This window comes from Mya arenaria, chromosome 1 (assembly GCF_026914265.1).
Source record: "Mya arenaria isolate MELC-2E11 chromosome 1, ASM2691426v1".
NCBI classification, from domain to species: Eukaryota; Metazoa; Mollusca; class Bivalvia; order Myida; family Myidae; genus Mya; species Mya arenaria.
In genome coordinates, this window is record NC_069122.1 from 35,168,132 (window position 1) to 35,187,530 (window position 19,399).

Here is a 19,399-nt window from a genome sequence, read left to right on the forward strand (position 1 = left end):
AAATTGATGATTTGGTTTTTGGTTATTGTCATGTAAATTTTTATTTGACATGATGGTTATGGTAGATATGATTTTTTTATTGAAACACAGTTTACACCAAAAATGGAGTTACGCCTAGAAAGTTACGATCTTAAGCCTTAGATCTCGATTGACACGGGGGCCTGATTGCCTGTGTTGTTGTTATTTTATCGCCTCATACTTCCTGAATCAACAGACAATAAATCTGTCATTCGAATACTGTATGATCACATTTGTCTCTACACTGGTAAACCAACTACTATCAGGGGCATACCGTCTCCGTGGCCTAGTGGTTAAGCTACCGCCTACGGAGCAGGAGGTCGTGGGTTCGATCCCTGGCTGCAACATACCAAAATACGTTAAAAGTTGGAACAAGTAGCTTCCTTGCCTGCCGCTCGGCATTTAAAGGGTAGTGCTTGGAAAAGTGGTGTACTCAGTACTGGTTTAACCCAGGAAAGTTGTACCCCGTGTATCAGTGCTTTACACCGAGCACGTAAAAGAACCAAGGGATCGCTACGAAAAAGAGCTAGGGTATCGCAACCGGATTCCTTGTATCCCACCATTGTCTCTTCAGCAGGCTGTCCCTTCAGCAAAATACAAAGGACCCCGTTGGAAATAAGTGCTTGCACTTTCACAGGTTATCCTTGTCCGCAAGGTCAAAACAAATACATACATAGACATACTCCAGTAAACCCAGGCGTACAAATTAATTACGTTTCCTGCGAAATAGCTGGTAAAAAATAATAATCAATATCAGTCATATGAGAGTCAGCGTAACAGCATTTGTAATTGATGATTTTTGTCTTAATATTTTACTGATTTTAACTTTATTCATTTTGAAATTCTTTTTGCCTCGGTTATCAGACAGGTTCCTTACTTTCAGGTTAAAATCAGGAGACAATTTCCTCGTTTTATTTTCGGGAAAATACGGTAGTAGTTGAGGGCATTGACACTGTTGACTTCAAAGTACTCATAAAAATGTGTTAATTATTGAACTTTAAGGTCTATTGTTAGGCCATGAAAGAATAATGTTGATTGCTTGTTCTTTATATTTTCATGTTGCAAAATTTATTTATTGTTAAAAGTTAAATTTAAAATGTTTGTTTGTCCAATTTAACTTAAGAATATGTTCAATGCTGGTTGTCCAGTTAGCGCAGTGGTTAGCCCACTCGCTTCTCACCTGGGCAATTCAGGTTTGATTCCCAGCCTGGGCGCATGTGAGTTTGGTTTGTGGTCACCAAGCTGGACAAGTGGGTTTCCTCCTGGTACTCTGGTTTCCCCCACAACACAAGATCACACTCTCTCATAAAATCATGCCACCGAGAGAGATTCATATAATGTTATAATAACTTGTTTCATAATCGTTAAAAAAAATAAGTCTAAACTAATCCAGCTGAAATCATGTTACATGTACAAGCTGATTCTTCAAGTCATCTTAGGCAAGATGAAAATAATTTGTACATATTATTATCTATATTATGTTAAACATAGTTGGTGGATTTTAGTTATATATATATATATTATCAGCATGTTTCCCTGATTTCTGTAATTTTTATGGAGTGGCCAATTTTTGTCAAATAAAAATGTTAAAAGGGGAATTCCAACTATTTTTTTCTATGGTTGCATTACAGGTTTTTATGAAATGTTTTTCAATATATATATTTTTGACTCCTTATTTTATTGAAACAGGATGGTGGACAGGTACAATTAAACAAACCTCCTGTTAAGTTTATCATCAAACTTGTGAATACTATTCTGAAAATGTTATTTGATTTATTATCTATTGAATGGTATCATATCTTAGAATATACTGAGATTTCAACTTGAATTTGATATCATTTTCAAACATGTAAATAAAGCATGAACGTCTCCATGTGTTTATGACTGACTCATATACCACTGATCTTCATATATATATACGACTGACAGTGGTACATACGACTGACCTACATATTTATGACTGACCCTCACACTTAATACTAGGGATGCAAACGAATGGCAAAATTGATATTCGAATATTCGGTAATTCTTTTGATCTAATATTCGATTACCGAAATGTATATTTTAAAATATGTAGTAAACTACTATTATTATTCGCTGTAGTAATAGCCGGGGCATTTTTACCCTACTTTGTCGTAGCCAGTAAGCGGGTTGGACCCTGATTTTACCCAAATGTATCTTTGAAATTCTCCATTATCTGGAAGAGAAAAGCAATACATTTTGAACAAACAAAAAACAAAATCAAATAATTTCAATTCCGCTGCCTTTTTATTTGTAAACAATGTGAAAATGGATGGATTCCCAGTCAAATAGCGTTTTGCACCAATGGAGGGTCTTTCCGTAGGACGAGCAGCCTCGTTCTGATATTGACCTCTAAATTGACTTAATATAACTATGGAAAACTCAAACCAACTCAGGAACTAGTAAAATAATAAAACGAAAACATATGTGGATTTGACTCATCTATTTTACAACGATAGAAAAATATATCCTAAAAAGCTATACTATACATCTACATTTCAAAGCACGAACACTGTATCGATCATGGACAACAGTTTAAAGCATATATTATGTAACAACATTATTGTAGTACATGGCATTCATATCATCATGGCAATTTGAGCTATGTTGCACAGCTTATTTTGCAGCCAAGATAACACATTTGTATTAAAGCTGATTAGCCAGTAATTGTAAAATTAGGGGAACTTTTTATAGTACCCGATGATATGTCCCTAACTTGATGACATACGACGCATGTTTAGTGTATTGTCATTACATTCACACCTCTGGCATTAGGGGCCAATCGTTGTAAAAACAAGACAAACAAACTTTATAAACAACAAGTGCTGTAGACAAAAGTGTTTTTATTCTCTTTATTGAACTTTTTTTCGAATATTCAAATACCGATTTTGACATTCGAATACCAAATGTTTGATTGAATATTCGTTTGCATCCCTACTTAATACAGACACTCATACATACAACTGACCCTCATACAAACAACTGACCCTCATACATAATTATGACTGACCCTCATTCAAATGACTGACCTCACACATACAACTGACCTTCACACATAAGACTGACCCTCACACATATGACTGACCTTGGTACATACAACTGACTCCCTTCTCTATTTCATTATACCATATTCTTCATTGTACATGAGACATTTTCTGTATTTTAAGCTATTTGTCTGTATACTGATATATATTTGCCATGCATATTACATAAATATGGTATATATATAAATATATATATATATGGTTCACTTTTGAAGAGACAATAGGTATTATAACACTTATTAAGTTTTATTTAGTTCCATTTTTACCATCAACATAATATTGTGATATAAAAAAAACACCGAACCAAAGTTGGTTTTTTAAAGTTATTTCGGTATAATGTGTATATTGATATTGTGTGTTGTAATGAGGTCTTCGTTTGAAATCATAAAACTCATTGGATTTCAGGAGCCGCACTATGTACGCTGCATCAAGCCCAACGAGATCAAATCCCCGTGCCAGTTTGACGACACCCGATGTAAGCACCAGGTCATGTATCTTGGTCTGCTTGAAAACGTACGAGTACGCAGGGCAGGATTTGCATTCCGTGCTCAATATGAGCGCTTCCTAGCTAGGTGGGTAATTTTGTGTAAATTATTAAGAAGTGTTTATTAAATTTGCTGGCATTTGATGTAAACACCAGGTCTGATATTAAATATAGTGCATGTCCTTATCCTTAGACATGCCTCAGTGATTCAATCAGTTTATTGACAATATATTTTACATTCTAATCAAACCAATCTGATTCTACTTGTATATTAAGTTAAATTTTAGTTTGTTATTGAATATGGCCGCGGGTCATTTATCTCTGCCTTGAAAACAGGCAAGTACACAGTTTCAGCAGGATTTGCACTCTGCACTCACTTTGAGTGATTCTAGCTATGTTGGTTATTTTTTTTTAACTCATGAAGAACTATATAGTAAATTTGCTGGCACACAAGGTCAACACCAGGTAATTTATCTCAGCCTTCTTGAAATCTTTTGGGTACACAGCAGGGCTTCTAAAGTTTGAAACCTCAATCCGTTCATTTTTAGCTCGACTATTCGATGAATAAGGAGAGCTATACTACTCACCCTGGCGTCGGCGGTGGCGTCGGCGTTGGCGTTGGCGTCACACCTTGGTTAAGGTTTTGCATGTAAGCACCTTTAAGTCATTATCTCAGTAAATACATCAGTTATTGCATTGAAACTTTGGTTATGTATTCCCAACTATCTAAGATACTAAATCAATGAAGTTAGATAACAATTATTTGAATATAATGCAAATGATAGGCCTTTATTATTCAACTTAGAAATTCTGGTTAAGGTTTTGCGTGTAAGCACACATAGGTTAATATCTCAGCAACTACTTGAGGTATTGCATTGATACTTGATACAATGGTACTCAACCATCCAAACTACTAAATTAACCAAGTTAGATAACTCTAGTTTGCATTTAATGCAAATAAATGCCCTTTATTATTTGACTTAGAAATTCTGGTTAAGGTTTTGCGTGTAAGCACACATAGGTTAATATCTCAGCAACTACTTGAGGTATTGCATTGAGACTTATACAATGATAGTTAACCATCAAACCTACTTAATTAACCAAGTTAGATAACTCTAGTTTGCATTTAATGCAAAATAATTGCGCTTTATTATTAGACTTAGAAATTCTGGTTAAGATTTTGCATGTAGCCACATTTAAGTCAATATCTCAGCAAATATATCATGTATTGCATTGAAACATTAGATATGTATTCCCAGATAACACTTTTTTTAATCTAATGCAAATTATAGGCCTTATTATTTGACTTATAAATTCTGGTTAAGGTTTTGCGTGTAAGCACACATAGGTTAATATCTCAGCAACTACTTGAGGTATTGCATTGAGACTTATACAATGATAGTTAACCATCAAACCTACTTAATTAACCAAGTTAGATAACTCTAGTTTGCATTTAATGCAAAATAATTGCGCTTTATTATTAGACTTAGAAATTCTGGTTAAGGTTTTGCATGTAACTACATTTAAGTCAATATCTCAGCAAATATATCATGTATTGCATTGAAACATTAGATATGTATTCCCTGATAACACTTTTTTTAATCTAATGCAAATTATGGGCCTTTATTATTTGACTTAGACATTCTGGTTAAGGTTTTGCATGTAAGCACACATAGGTTAATATCTCAGCAATTACTTGATGGATTGCATTGAGACTTTATGCAATGGTACTCAACCATCCAATCTACTTAAATAACCAAGTAAGATAACTCCAGTTTGCATTAAATTAAAATAATGGCCCCTTTTTTATTCGACATAGAAATTCTGGTTACGGTTTTGCATGTAACCACTTTGAAGTCAATACCTCAGCGAATACATCATGTATTGCATTGAAACTTTACACACAGGCTCCCATCTATTTAACCTTCTTATTTAATCAAGTAAGAGAACCCTATCTTTTATAATATATAATTTTTGCCCCTTTCTTATGCTCAGCACACCATGTATTGCATTGAAATCTAATCTAACAGTGATCCATGCATGTTTCGCCAAAACGTTTCAATCCTTACATTGAAAAGCGGCGGAATAGTCGAGCGTGCTGTCTCTGTGACAGCTCTTGTTAATATTCACATGATCTTTTATTTTTCCAGGTACAAAATGATCACCAAGTACACATGGCCCAACTTCCATGGCTCGGCGTATGATGGAGTGAAGGCGATCATCTCCCATATGAGGTTTGATGACGATGTTGAATATGGGAAGTCCAAGATCTTCATTCGCTCACCACAGACGCTGTTTGCTTTGGAGGAAGAACGTGACAAGTTCATTCCCGGCATCATACTCTTCCTGCAGAAGGTAGGAATTGTCACAATGAAAGAAAAACAAATCTCTGAGTTTAAGATTATAATTCGTAGTCACCAAAATCAGTTTTTTTTTAAAACCAGCTTGATTTTTAACCTTTCAACTTTCAACAAAAATGTTACTGGCACAGCTGTATAATGTTCAGATTTTGAGCCAAATTGGCAATGTTTGACCATTATAGGATTTACTGGGTTGTGCCACTGACTGATTTCATCAAATCTAGGTCCTCATTAAAGCTGATTTACAAAAATGTTAGTAAAGTTTAAGAGCCATGTGCTATACTCTTAGTATATGAAACATGGCAAGCAAAATTAGATCTTATCATAAACATGTCATAAGCAAGAAATATGTTTCTTATGACTAGATTATTAATATGTGAGCATATGCATTGACTATTCAACATTCAAAGGTTTACAAGGATGTTGTTAATCATGTTGTTAATTTTATCAAAGGTCTGAACAATCGGCCTGTGATTCACATGTTTAAAATAATATAGGGGAAAACAGTTTTTGTCAAGAATGCATTTTCAAAATTCAAAATAAGCAGCTGATTGGACATAAATTTACATTTATTTTTTGGTTGACATACCGTAATTATGAAGATTAAGCTGTAACACACCCTGTACATATACATATAAAAATTACTTTTACACAGAATTGGCGCGGTGGAAATGCAAGAAGGAAGGCTAAGAAAATGCGAGCCATCTACTTCATCATGTCGAGATTTCGTAGATACAAAATGCGGTCGTACATTAAACAGATTGTGGAGAAGTTCAGGTGAGGCTGATAGAAAACTGTACTTCTATATTCTCACAAGTTGGATTAAAGTAAAAAATGAACATCTGGTATTTGCCACAGATACCATAATTATTATTTTAATCGCCCAGGTGTTTATGAGAATCATACCCGAGTTCAAAGTAGGGGATTGGGTGTAAATTAGAGACAATTGCTTTTCAATAATCCGAGATGAAAATTGTTCATCATTAAATATTTGGGCGTAAAGACAAAAATGTGAAGATAGAACGCGTTTAAAGGAGGCAATGTTTTTGCATGACTTTGCCCAAAAATGGTTGTTTTTCAAGTCGAAAACTGGGGGGGTGGGTGATTATCAGAGGATGGGCTATTAATAGAATAATTATGGTACATATATCATCATCTCAATGCGAGAATTCAATAACTGCTTCTATTTCTATTTGCAAATATTGAGTTCTTGCACTAGGGTTATGATATGCAGAACAAGTATAGACATATTTATTGGTTTTCTTTACATGTATTCATATGTAAAATAGCCAACCTGAGTATGCTATTGGTCAGTGAAGTTCATTATGAAATCAACCGATCAATTACAGGTTGACAATTACCCCTTATATGGATTGTTACCTCACTCCTCAACCTGTTTATTGTGTAGTTCAGGAGAAGAGTGAATTTGTAACATTAAAGTGACACTCTTATTCAAAATCAATACAAACACATGTATTTTGATCCTCAATTTTGAGTGATAAACTTTTAACTACGTCCTAAATAATGCATTTATGGAAAATATTAATTACTGATCACAAGATTGTAACTGTGTATTCAAATAGCTAAAGGTAAATGGTAAAATAGGTAAACTGTATTTGGGAGTAAGAGTGCCTTTTTAAGTAATTAATTTACACATAACCAACATAATATGCGGTGTCGTAAAATCACGATGTTGGTGAAAACCTGTACCTGGTATCTCAATTGTTTTTCATCAGTGTCTGTCCAACGCAACCACTGTTTCTAAATATGAATTTGCTCAGGAGCTTTATTGTTTTAATTTGGATTTCAGGAATGTCCGTAAGATGCGAGACTATGGAAAGAGCATAAAATGGCCGACCCCACCCAAGGTCTTGTCAGGCTGGGTGGGAGAACTCCAAAAGGCTCACAATAGGTAATGAATTTTGGCATATTGATTGGTAAGCTATTTGTTTGGTCCCAGAGAGGAGGCATTATGATAGCATGTAGTGGTTGCACTGTCTGTCCATCTGCTGTCTGTAACTTTCGTCTGTAGCTGTCGTCTGTAACTGTCGTCTGTAGCTGTCATCTGTAACGGTCATCTGTAACTGTCATGTGTAACTGTCATCTGTAACTGTTGTCTGTAGCTGTTGTCTGTAACTATCATCTGTAACTGTCGTCTGTAACTGTTGTGTCTCAGCTGTATCTAAATCAATTTTATTTGAGTTTCCTTTTCATTTTCCCTTACATGATTGTGTTAATCAGGAGTCAAGGCCTCTCCTAAAAGCACTTCAATATTGTATTTGAAATAAACCTCTTAACATGTTATACCATTGTCCATTTTAGGTGGCGTGCAAACATGATATTACAGAAGGTGCCCCAGGATGAGCGGCCAGCCTTACAGCTCAAGTGTTCGGCACATTCCATGCTCCGGGGCCAGAGATCCGAGTGGGGCATGAGAAGGAAGTGGGAAGGAAATTATTTGGCTACCGTAAGAGTTTGGGTTATTTTGTTAAATGTTGAATATTGTTAAGTTCACATTGCTCTATTTGGTCTGGAGAAAGAAAGACAAAGGAGGGAAAATAACTGGGAATTGTTAGTATTGTTCAGAATTTTAAATTACATTTGTCCATTCAGCGCTACAGTAAACAGCCCACTCATTGCTTTGTGGACAGAGATCGGAATAGAACATGCAGAATATAGGGAAGAGAATCACATGGCTACCAGGCTACAGTTATAGATAATGTTTGATTCTTTCAAAAGCTAGTCCAAGTGTATGGCCTACTCAGTGCCCAAAGACTAAAGGTAGAAATGGTTGGTGTTGTTCACACTGTAGAATGTTTTGAACTCCTTGCTTGCTCAAGTGTCTGGTTTACAAGGCATTCAGGGCAAAAGTGGGAATACAAACAAAAAGCCACAGAATGTGGCCTGTTCTTAAGCTGAATGTTATTTTTTTTTGTTTAAATAGCAATGAATCACCATGAACATAAATAGGATGGGGTTGAGAAAGTGTGAGGAGTATTGTTATTCAATGTTCTTCAGTGTACCGGTGCAATCTGATTTTAGTTGACCCACAGTATTCTCTCTTTTTTTCAGACCAAGGACAATGCGTCAACCATTGACTTTGTCACCAAAATGACCTCCCTCAAGTCCCACGATGGCTTCAACAAGGTGCTCTTCTCATCGTATTGTAAGAAGGTAGGAAAGCCTCTTTTCCAAGATAATAGCTTACCTGTGGTAAATGAGAAAATGGGAAAATGTGCTAAATGTGAACATTTTATAAACCAACAGGAGGGACATATAGACTAAAAGTGTTTTTCATTATTACACTTTTCATAATTTTGTGCTTTTGAAATAAAATATTAAGCCAAATCTAAAAAAAATCAACTTAATATCATACTGTATGCATTTTTATTTTAACCTGCAATGCAATTATTTTACAAATTGTCATCTCATAATGACATATCAAAGTGCAGTAAAATATGATTCCCCTGTTTTTCCCCAGGTGAACAAGCACAACCAGTGTGCAGATCGTGCAATCGTGATTACAGACAGGGGCATTTACAAGCTGGATCCAAAAAAGAAATACAAGCCTATGCGTTCAATCATTCCTCTACAACAGGTAATAGCAATACAGTGATTGATTCATTAATTGATTGATTTGTTGATTGGAAATAATAATACTTAGGTAACAATCCAAAATAAAACTACAATGTACGAGCCCATGAATGTAATCATTCCTCTGCAACAGGAAATAGCAATACATTGATTGATTGATTGATCTATTGATTGAAAATTCTAGACCTCTGATAGCAGTCCAATTAAGAAGTACAATGTAGATGTACAAGCTCATGCTCGCCAGCAGGGTAACGCCAAAAAATTTATGGTTGTTTGATTGATTGATTGATTGGTTGGTTTGTTGGTTGGTTGATTGGTTGGTTGGTTGATTTGATTTGATTGATTGATTGATTGATTGATTGATTGATTGATTGATTGATTGATTGACTGACTACAATTTTATTACAATTTTATCAGACAATGGTCCCTTGGAGAACTACAAGCCTATCATGAAATTGTGCCATTCCAGCAAGTAACAAGCAATACAAATAAAATGTTATTTCTATCCATATTACATAACTCATCCACAGGTCTTGCAGTGAGCCCAGAACCACTGACAGCTTTTGGTGTGTTTTACATATCCATACCAGTCTAAAGATGCTTAACAAAATGTTTTACATATCCATTCAAGGTCACAGGACTTACAGTTAGCCCTGATGTGGACCAACTGATAGTTTTCAAGCTTACTGATGGAAATGACCTTGTCATTTGTTTGAACTCGCCCAGCCACGAGGAGCGAGTAGGAGAAGTCGTTGGCATTATGGCAAGGATATGGGAAACGTAAGTATTGTAAAATTTATGCTATATTGAAGCATTGCGCACATATCAATGTCAGACGTGTAGATGACTGTACGTATATATGCAGTTGAAATAGGGGCTGAAGGGGTTAATATGCCGTCTGTCATCGATCTTCCGAATACCAAATTGGCCCTAGCTACGTGCCTTACTGTTAAACATTGGAAGTGGTCAAAGTTTAATTTATATTAAGAAATTGTTCATTTTTTATACTGCTTAAACATATTGAAACTTTATTTTGCAAATTTCAGAGTGATCCATAGTCAACTTCAGTTCACCGTATCCAAGCAACCAACGTGTAACCTTGGAAACAAGTCCCGACAATTGGCCATAAAGAGCACCGCAGCGAACGGAGGACCAGTGTTTAAGAAAGATGGACAAGTGCTGGCATTGTTTTGGCCTAGCGCCACGTAGTGGCAAGATTGGTTTTAAGTTGGGTGTAGCAGCAATAGGTTTTAAGTGAAGTGTAGCGAAGGTTGATTTTAGGTGAAGTGTAGCGAGGGTTGAATTTTAAGTGAAGTGTATTTGGATTACATTTTTAATGAGCTTGTATATACATTATAAGTTGTGAGAACAAAAATTATGATACTGTTGTACATGTTGAAATGTATTCTATGAGCACCTAAGAAGTCATTTACGTCATGTACGTAATTGATACTAGTTTGTCATGGTCCTTTGTGTTGATGAAGAAGGCCCATAACTATTCCTTTATTTATTGTCAAGTAATGCCCGTAAGACAAGAATTTTCTTTCGCCCAAGGGGTTTTTCGTTATAATAGTGATGTAGGTTTTAAATAATTCACGTTTGAAGTCTAATACTGAAACTTTTGTAACTTTTACTGACCTTTTAATATGTAAGATTTTGATGATTTCCGATTAATAATAAAAGGATTTGATTAACCTTTATGACTTTGTCTTACATTTGGGACAACACTCTTTCACATGTTTATTAACTTAGGTTATGTGTTGAGAACTGTTCAGACCTAAAAATATATTTGTTTATGGTAAGATCCCAAAATTACAAGGTAGGGTTGGTAGGGATTTTTTTTCACTATACTTCTTGTCAAATTGCAAATAGCGCTATTTCTTGCAAATGTCACTCATAAATTGCTGTTGTCATGGAACGTTGTCATGGAACTCATTACTGTCAAAAATTAATGACAGTTTGTTAGAAAATGTGTTTGTAGTAGGTAGACCAGTTTCTTTTTATTTATTTTTTTAATTTTTTTACACGGGTTGGTGGCTTTTATAAGGTAGGGTCAGGTTACCGGCAACAAGCAATTTTTTAGGCCTCACATTTCTACACACCTAAAATGTTTGCTCGATTGAAGTTAATTATGAATGACTCACAATAGGCCTACAGCTTTATGTTGTTAAGTGATATTCTGGCCTTTGAATGTTGGTAAGTATTACGGTAAGATCAATAAACTTTGAATAAAATGTCACTACTGTACAGGTTTTTATTATTGAAGTTAAGAAATTTTTCAAAATTTAGACGTTGTATTTGAAATTTATTAAATGCGTAATGATTTGATCAAACAAACATGAGTTTGCTTTCAGCTTTTGATTTTTAAACGTTGCAACTGAATGCCTTCATCTTTACTTATAAACAAAATGATATTTCCTTAGCCATGTAATTTTGGGTAAAGGTGAAAAGTTTGAGGATTAAAATACTTTTTGATAAGAAATGGAATACTACATATATCTATAATCAAGTGTCAGTTATAACATTTTTTTCAAAAGCTGGAAGAAATGATCTGATCGAGTGCTTTAAGGGATTGTGTTATACATTGACATCAAACTGCTTTATCCATCAAATAAGCATTAAAACACTTGATTTTGGCCAAACTATATGAATATTCTAGCATACCGTATCAGCACTGAGTGATAAATGCATTTTAAGAGCAAAGCTTGAACCCCAATATGGTTGCCTGAGCGCCATATATCCCATATCGGGCCACTTACAAACACCAAAATGTATATATCACGTTGACATCCTGTTTTCATTGATCTATTTATGGGAAGGGTTTCATTATTCATCAGAATCCGAAAAAAAGACACCAATTTGGTACACTATATGTTAGTGACAAAATATGGAAAAATTTGGGGCCACCGCGTGACCAGTTCTGGACCAAAAGTATTGCGTCAATCATGTTGGAGGCGTGATACAAACAATTAGAGTCATTCTACTACGGGTAATGATTTACAATAGTCGCATTCGGGCCATGAACTTTTCTACTCAGAAGTAGCTTTTTGCCAATCTATAAGACACTATCTTTAAATAAGATGCTAAGATATTGACCAATGTACAACATTAGCATAGACAAGCGTTTCAATGAATGAAATGAATAGAACTTGATTGTTGAACTGTTTTGATATACATTTTTGCCTTTATGACTTATAAATGAGTTTAATTGGTGTTGTAAATTATTTGCTTAATTTGGCCTTACAATAATTTCTGTTTAGCTTTTAAACTTAAGCCTAAAGTGATTTGCTGTTGTTGGGTGTTTTGAAAATTGATTAGAAAATACTATTTTGGTGCATTGATGTTGGACATTTTTGAAGTGGTTAAATTGTTTTTTGTGTACATTATGATATGGTTATAAATCTACATACAGTTTGCTTTCATAATGGTTTATTGTAGGCCTGGTGCCGGTTTATACATGCATGTTGCAAATATTTATAATTCGCTTTTTTCCTCATCAGATTCTGTCTTTCTAAGAATGAAGTTGAGGTTTTGTCATAGCCTTCCATGGCGTTGTTGTTGTGGATGGTGACCTTAGCCATTCAAGGTATTCAAATGAAACTTGGTATGCATTGATACAACATAAAAAAAAACCCACACAGATGTACAGCAAGGCACCTAACTATGGCATTAATAATTGTTGTGTTATGTCCCTTTTTTGACTGACAACAACAACAACAACAACAACAGATGAGAGTTTGTGTTGGCTCTGGGTTCCTCTTGTTTTATATACTGTATGTTTTTATTTTGGTGGCATTACCATAACTTTTCAAACAATTTTTTTTTCGGCTTGTTAGACTACTATGGTCTCATCGCATTAACTCTTCCATATATGTGTAACGGTGGATTATTTATTATTATATTTTAACGTCTGCTTCTGTAAAAAAGCCATTAGATCAAAACATGTATGTTGTCACCATGTCATTACTATTGTGATAAGAATTATTCCATATTGAAATATTTTATATACATATATATAATTAAAGAATAATTTGTTCGGCCTTAAAGCTGGTCCCTCCAATATTTACCCTTTTGACATTTTTTTTATTTTTTGTCTTTTAATGAGCCAAATTTTGCATAAATACCTTACAACCAGTGATGTAAGACTGCTGACAAAACATCATATCGCAGGTTTTCATATTTTTTGTTTGAAAAATTGCTGTTTTATGTCTAAAAGCGTTACTAACACTTTAAGAAAAATGCATAAAACATCAATGTTTGAACATCAATATGCAAACCTAAGATCTGATTTTTTGTCAGCAGTCTTATATTACTAGTTTCCATGAATTTTCGCAAAATTAGCTTGTTCAAAGACAAAACATAAAAAAGTTGTCAAATCATTAAATCTGTGAGAGTGCAGCTTTAACAACTCACATATTGAGGTTTGGGTAGCTAGGTAGGGCTCTTTGTTATTTACTTCCTAACAGCTTAATTTTTTTTGTAATGAAAAATTAAAAAAAAGTTATGCCCACCCAACAGGCTAAAGAACTTTTGGATTATATGTATTTTTGTGAGTCGGGTCATGTCAGGCCGAATAAATTATTCAGTGTGGCCTCATGGTCGTTTGATATGCTTTATTAATATGTAAGTGATAGCCAGTTAACTTTCTAAACAGGGTGTATCAATGTTGTAAACTTGCTTCTGTGTATTTATACATAGCTTTTTGTCATTTTTATGTTCACTGTATAAATTATTTACATGTACCGTAGTTATTTTAATACCAGAGCTAATATTGGCAGAAGAAAAAGATATCTGTAGTTAGTCTAACTACCTCTAATATATTATTAACACGCGTATGACCAAAGTGTTATTTATAAGTGGTAGGAATAAACATCTTGAAATTAAATGTTTATTTGATTTCAAAGGAAAACTCATTTTTAGACTGTCAGCTGCAAGCCGACAGTCTTTAGAGAGCGGTATTTCAGAAATGCGACTAGTCGCCTGACATGACATATTGAACATGAATATATTAATACACACCACCTGCGTAGCAACAGAACTTCTTAAGTGGATGTGGGGCGTCAAGTACTTGCTTATGTGTATTTTTTTAGTTTTTCACGCCCACTGCACATTGAACTAAAAATCTTGGTTATTTTTTGTACCTTTGATTATAAGATCGAACATGATTTTAAGTTATTTCTTCAGTACATAATTATTATTAAACTAGAAATTGACCTTTAATTTGATGTATTAAAGAAATGTCTAATTAACCAGTCAAAATTATGATTAACCTTTTATAGGTAATCTAAATATAGAATTGGACTTAAATAAAATTAATCATCCTTATTTAAGAAAATATTTACTGTAATTAAGCCTAGTTCAATGTCTTCACTGTGTGTTTTATTAGAGCAGCTAGTTTATCATATGTCTTGAAATTAGGATTTGAAATCCACATCCATTTCATTTCTTTCTTGCGAGCCGTCTGTGTACTTTAAATATATGATGTTCTATGTAGCTTAGACATGGAAAATTACATATCAGAATTTATGCAGATTTTATTTTGGAATATAATAATTTTATTTTGGAATATAGAATTTTTATTTTTTCCCTTGTCTCAATGACTTATGCATAATCTTAAATAGATCTGATGAAATTATTGTAAAATGAATAGTGCCTTTGAAAAAGTACTTTTTGTCAGGAGAGTTGCAGGTTGGCTTTCTGATTCAGTTAAGCCATGGTGACTTTCAAGTGCCTTTTTAATTCGTAGCCATGACAAGCAAAATAGATAAAAGTCTGATAAAAAAATAATGATTAAAACCGGTGACTTAAAAGCTAAGACAACGGTACATGACAAGTACATATATATCATACAATGTAATCAGTTATGTTATTCAACTATATTGTGTACTTAATATACTATTATGGAAATTCGCAAAATGATGACTTTTGTACATAAGTGTATTTGGGCAAAACTGGACCTCTTATTTATTATGTCTGTAAATATTGTCTTGTTTTATAAGTGACATCCTATCAATTGATCAGCAGCAAATTGTAGAAGTTTTTGGATTGGTCAAAATTATCTAAAATGTTTGTTGATTGGTCAATATTTATCCAATAAGAACTACTAACCAATCAAATTCATTTACTGAGTCAGCTTAGACTGTTGGTTAGTTTCTGTTGTTTTGTTGTCTTTTTTTAATATAAGAAAAAAGTTGTAGAAATTATTTTGTTGAAAAACATGATGGTGTTCACAGCAATGTTGTTGTTGTCATGCTAAGCTAGATGTTGACTTTTTAACTTTGAAACCGTAAACATAAAACACGTCCACACAGTGACAATACCCAACAAATGTGTAGCAGTTTGTTTATTTTGGGAGACAAACTTAATTGCATGTGGAGTTATAGACATTGTTTTAAGTGGGCAATCAATTGGACCAGTCAACTGGCATCAGTGCTTCAAGCGCTGTTAATTGTTAACTGTTGCTGCTTTTCTTAGCCTTATTCAAATGCCTGTGTTTAATTGTTATATTTTCAATGCTTCCATTTTTAGGTGATATATTTGTGTAGTATTCTTGTTATTAGATGTAGTCGTTGATGGTGGCAGAGTTTGATTTTCCCTACATAGTAGGTACCAGTAGCCAATTGTATAAAACTGGTTCACTCTTTTGATTGGTCAAAGATACCAACAATGGTTATTGATTAGCCAATAATAACCAATCAATTCTTTTGAATTTTCAAAATGGCCGCAGGATAACCAGTGAACAAGTTGACCTGGCTTTATACAATTGTATGCAGTAGATTTATGAATACAGTTATACAATCAATGATTAGTTCTCTTAGGAATAAAATAATGATATATGTAGTAAAAACTTCTAAGTCAGTATTGGAAATGCTGTGTTCTAATAAAAAATCAAATGTACATTAAATGTTACTTGTAAGATAAATTTGGATAAACGTCTTGTTTTGGAATTGTTACCAATTTTGTAATTATATTTACGAAATGTTCTTCATTTTTCATCGAGGACAAATAGGTCACTAACTTCTTGAGTCTAAGTTTAAGACTTATATGTCATTAATTATCTTTAATGTATTATTTACAGAGAATGTGTAAATAATTGTTGAACATTTTATGTGCAACATATATGACCAGTTTTACCATAATTGCTCTGCTAAAAACAATCATATAATGAAATAGAGATTAGCAGATTTGAGTGTTGAGTCTCGAATTCAGAATCCAGATTGACATTAGTGAATTCAGACCCAGGGCTGTTATTCAATATTGGTCTTAATTGGATCTAAGAACGATGTAGCTAATCAGATTTTTGGTTATTAATAACTGACCAATAGAGTGAATGAAGTCAATGATGTATGATCATAAGATTTACTTAAATTGGATATTGCATTCAACCCAAGTATTTTTGAAGTATCTCTTTCTTTTGAAAACAACCTTTATTGGAAGCAAAGGTTATCAATCTTTGATTGTATACTTACAAACTTATATACTAGTTATTTACTAATATTTCATGGACAAAAGTGAGTTTGTATGAATCTGTTTAGGCTTTAAGCATTGATTTCTTTAAGAATGCTTTTCTAAACTTTAAGCTCTTTCATTTTCATTCCTAGAAAAGGAAATCAGTAGATAATGGGACGATTGTTCTGAACTTTATTGCAGTTAACAATGTGATTAAGAACATTGTTGTAAATTTTTAAGCGTGAAATTTGTTGATAATGTGCTCAAATATTTAAATAAAATGTACAGATGAAATGGTTGTCTTAAATCTTGTTAAGAACACAGCAGATCTTAAGTGTATCCATTAAATATCCAGAGCGGTAGAGATTTAAAACTTAACAACAATGACGTTTACAACATTGTTTTTCTTAACAAAGTTTTGAACAGTCAGCCCATTGAATAGATACACTATGATTAAAAGTACATGGAAAATATTTTCCAGGATAAAAATCAACCCTTTGTTATGACACACATGGAATGAAATTAATTTGTGATATGAAATCTTGCCAGCAAATTCAGTAATATGTATTTTATAACTGCAATGGATTTGCATACAAGAAATTTAGCAAATTAACAGACATAATTTAAAAAAAACCATCTTGATATTTTAAATTGAATGGAAATTTATTTTTGCTGAGTAAACTTTTGTTAAAACTTTTTACATGTTTGTGAAATATATTATTTGAACACTGTTTTTGTATTTATACATGTATATGTATTTTACATTTTTTTGTGTTTTAAGAAGTTTTTTGTACAAGTTTTTACAGGATTATAATACCCATAGTATGGTTTGATAAGCCTTCTGGCTCTGATGTCAGTTAACACTAAATAGGTCATTTTTTCAAGAAAAAAAAATATCAAAGTAACTTTGATTAGGTTGCAAAATATTTTTATCAATTAAGTTTCTGAAAATATTTGTATATGATTATTTTTTATGATATTTTAACTGTTAAACAGTTGTTATTTTTTCTATGCACAAGAGAAACTTTGTCAAGGCCTTAATTTCCTCTGAGAGCTAAATAACTGGTAATAACTAAGTTAAGCATATATTCTTTTACCTTGGTATGTAATTTTGATAGTATGAAAAAAAATAATCTTGAATTATTAACATGTTGTACATGTAGGGTTTATTTCTGTCAAATTTATGAAATATCCATTGAATATTCCTACAAATTTTCCACCAAATTCAGTTATTACTTGACATATTTTATCACCAAACAGGGATCACGAATGGATTTCGCTTTTATATGTTACAGAAAAAAATCCAATTGTTATTATGCGAAGTGCTTATTTTTTGTTCATATGACACGGTCTGTATATATTATATTGCATTGTTACTTATTATGGTGGCTTAATGTGTATTCTGTCATATTAGTTGTAAATCATATACATTGTAATTATTATATTTTTATTGCCAGACACTATTAAAAGCGAGTCAAGTATTTATTAGTTGTGTTTTCTATATACGGACATAACAGTGGGGTGTCAAAAAGGCCTGTGCCAAAACAACCCGGTCCAAATAGGTCCAGTCCAAAACAATCCTGTCCGAAAAGACCAAGTGCCAAAACAACCCGGTCCAAATAGGTCCATTCCAAAACAATCCTGTCCGAAAAGACCAAGTGCCAAAACAACCCGGTCCAAATAGGTCCAGTCCAAAACAATCCTGTCCGAAAAGACCAAGTGCCAAAACAACCTGGTTCAAATAGGTCCAATACCAAAACAATCCTGTCCGAAAAGACCCATGTGCCAAAACAATCTGGTCCAAAAAGAGCAAGTGCCAAAACAACCCGGTCCAAATAGGTCGAGTACCAAAACAACTCGGTTCAAAAAGGCCCAGCGCCAAAACAACCTGTTTCAAAAAGGCCCAATGCCAAAACAACCTGGTTCAAAAAGGCCCAGTGCCAAAACAACCCGGTTCAAAAAGGTCCAGAACCAGGAAGGCCCAGACCACAAAGGTCCATTTCCAGGAGGACACGGTTCAAAAAGGCTCAATATTACTTGCCGAAATCACTCTATTAAACTTTCTATCGAGAATTTTAGCATTGGTGGTCATTCAATACAGAATTTATTAAACAAGTTTTACAATGTTTTAGATTCATAAATTTCGTATTGAATGACTATGAATGAGATATTCCTTAATTCATTAATACTTATTTGATTATTTGCAACGTTTAATAAAAAAGAGTGATTTTACGCTATGTTATCACATTCGATAATTGTATATCAAAAATAAATAATAATGTTATTTTATGATGGTGATATCCTTTCAGAACACAATAATGCATTTAGTGACTTCTAAGGAACAGAATAAATATATCTTAGAATTATGAAAAATGTGTAAATTTGAACCTCTTACTGTAACACATTTTAAATCCTTCAATGTTGATATT

General features: G+C 33.5%; 1 protein-coding gene across 1 annotated transcript in view; it reads left to right on the forward strand.

Moving 5' to 3' along the window:
* LOC128229944 (unconventional myosin-Id-like) overlaps positions 1–18,451 on the forward strand; it is a 46,371-nt gene extending 27,920 nt beyond the window's left edge. Inside the window, exons 15-23 of the mRNA XM_052941869.1 lie at positions 3,489–3,655; positions 5,718–5,922; positions 6,583–6,704; positions 7,738–7,839; positions 8,250–8,394; positions 9,000–9,101; positions 9,409–9,525; positions 10,153–10,301; positions 10,568–18,451. Of these exons, the coding sequence (XP_052797829.1) occupies positions 3,489–3,655; positions 5,718–5,922; positions 6,583–6,704; positions 7,738–7,839; positions 8,250–8,394; positions 9,000–9,101; positions 9,409–9,525; positions 10,153–10,301; positions 10,568–10,730 (1,272 nt within the window). The 3' untranslated portion in view covers positions 10,731–18,451. The remainder of the gene's footprint in view (positions 1–3,488; positions 3,656–5,717; positions 5,923–6,582; positions 6,705–7,737; positions 7,840–8,249; positions 8,395–8,999; positions 9,102–9,408; positions 9,526–10,152; positions 10,302–10,567) is intronic.
* Positions 18,452–19,399: the final 948 nt, after the last annotated feature.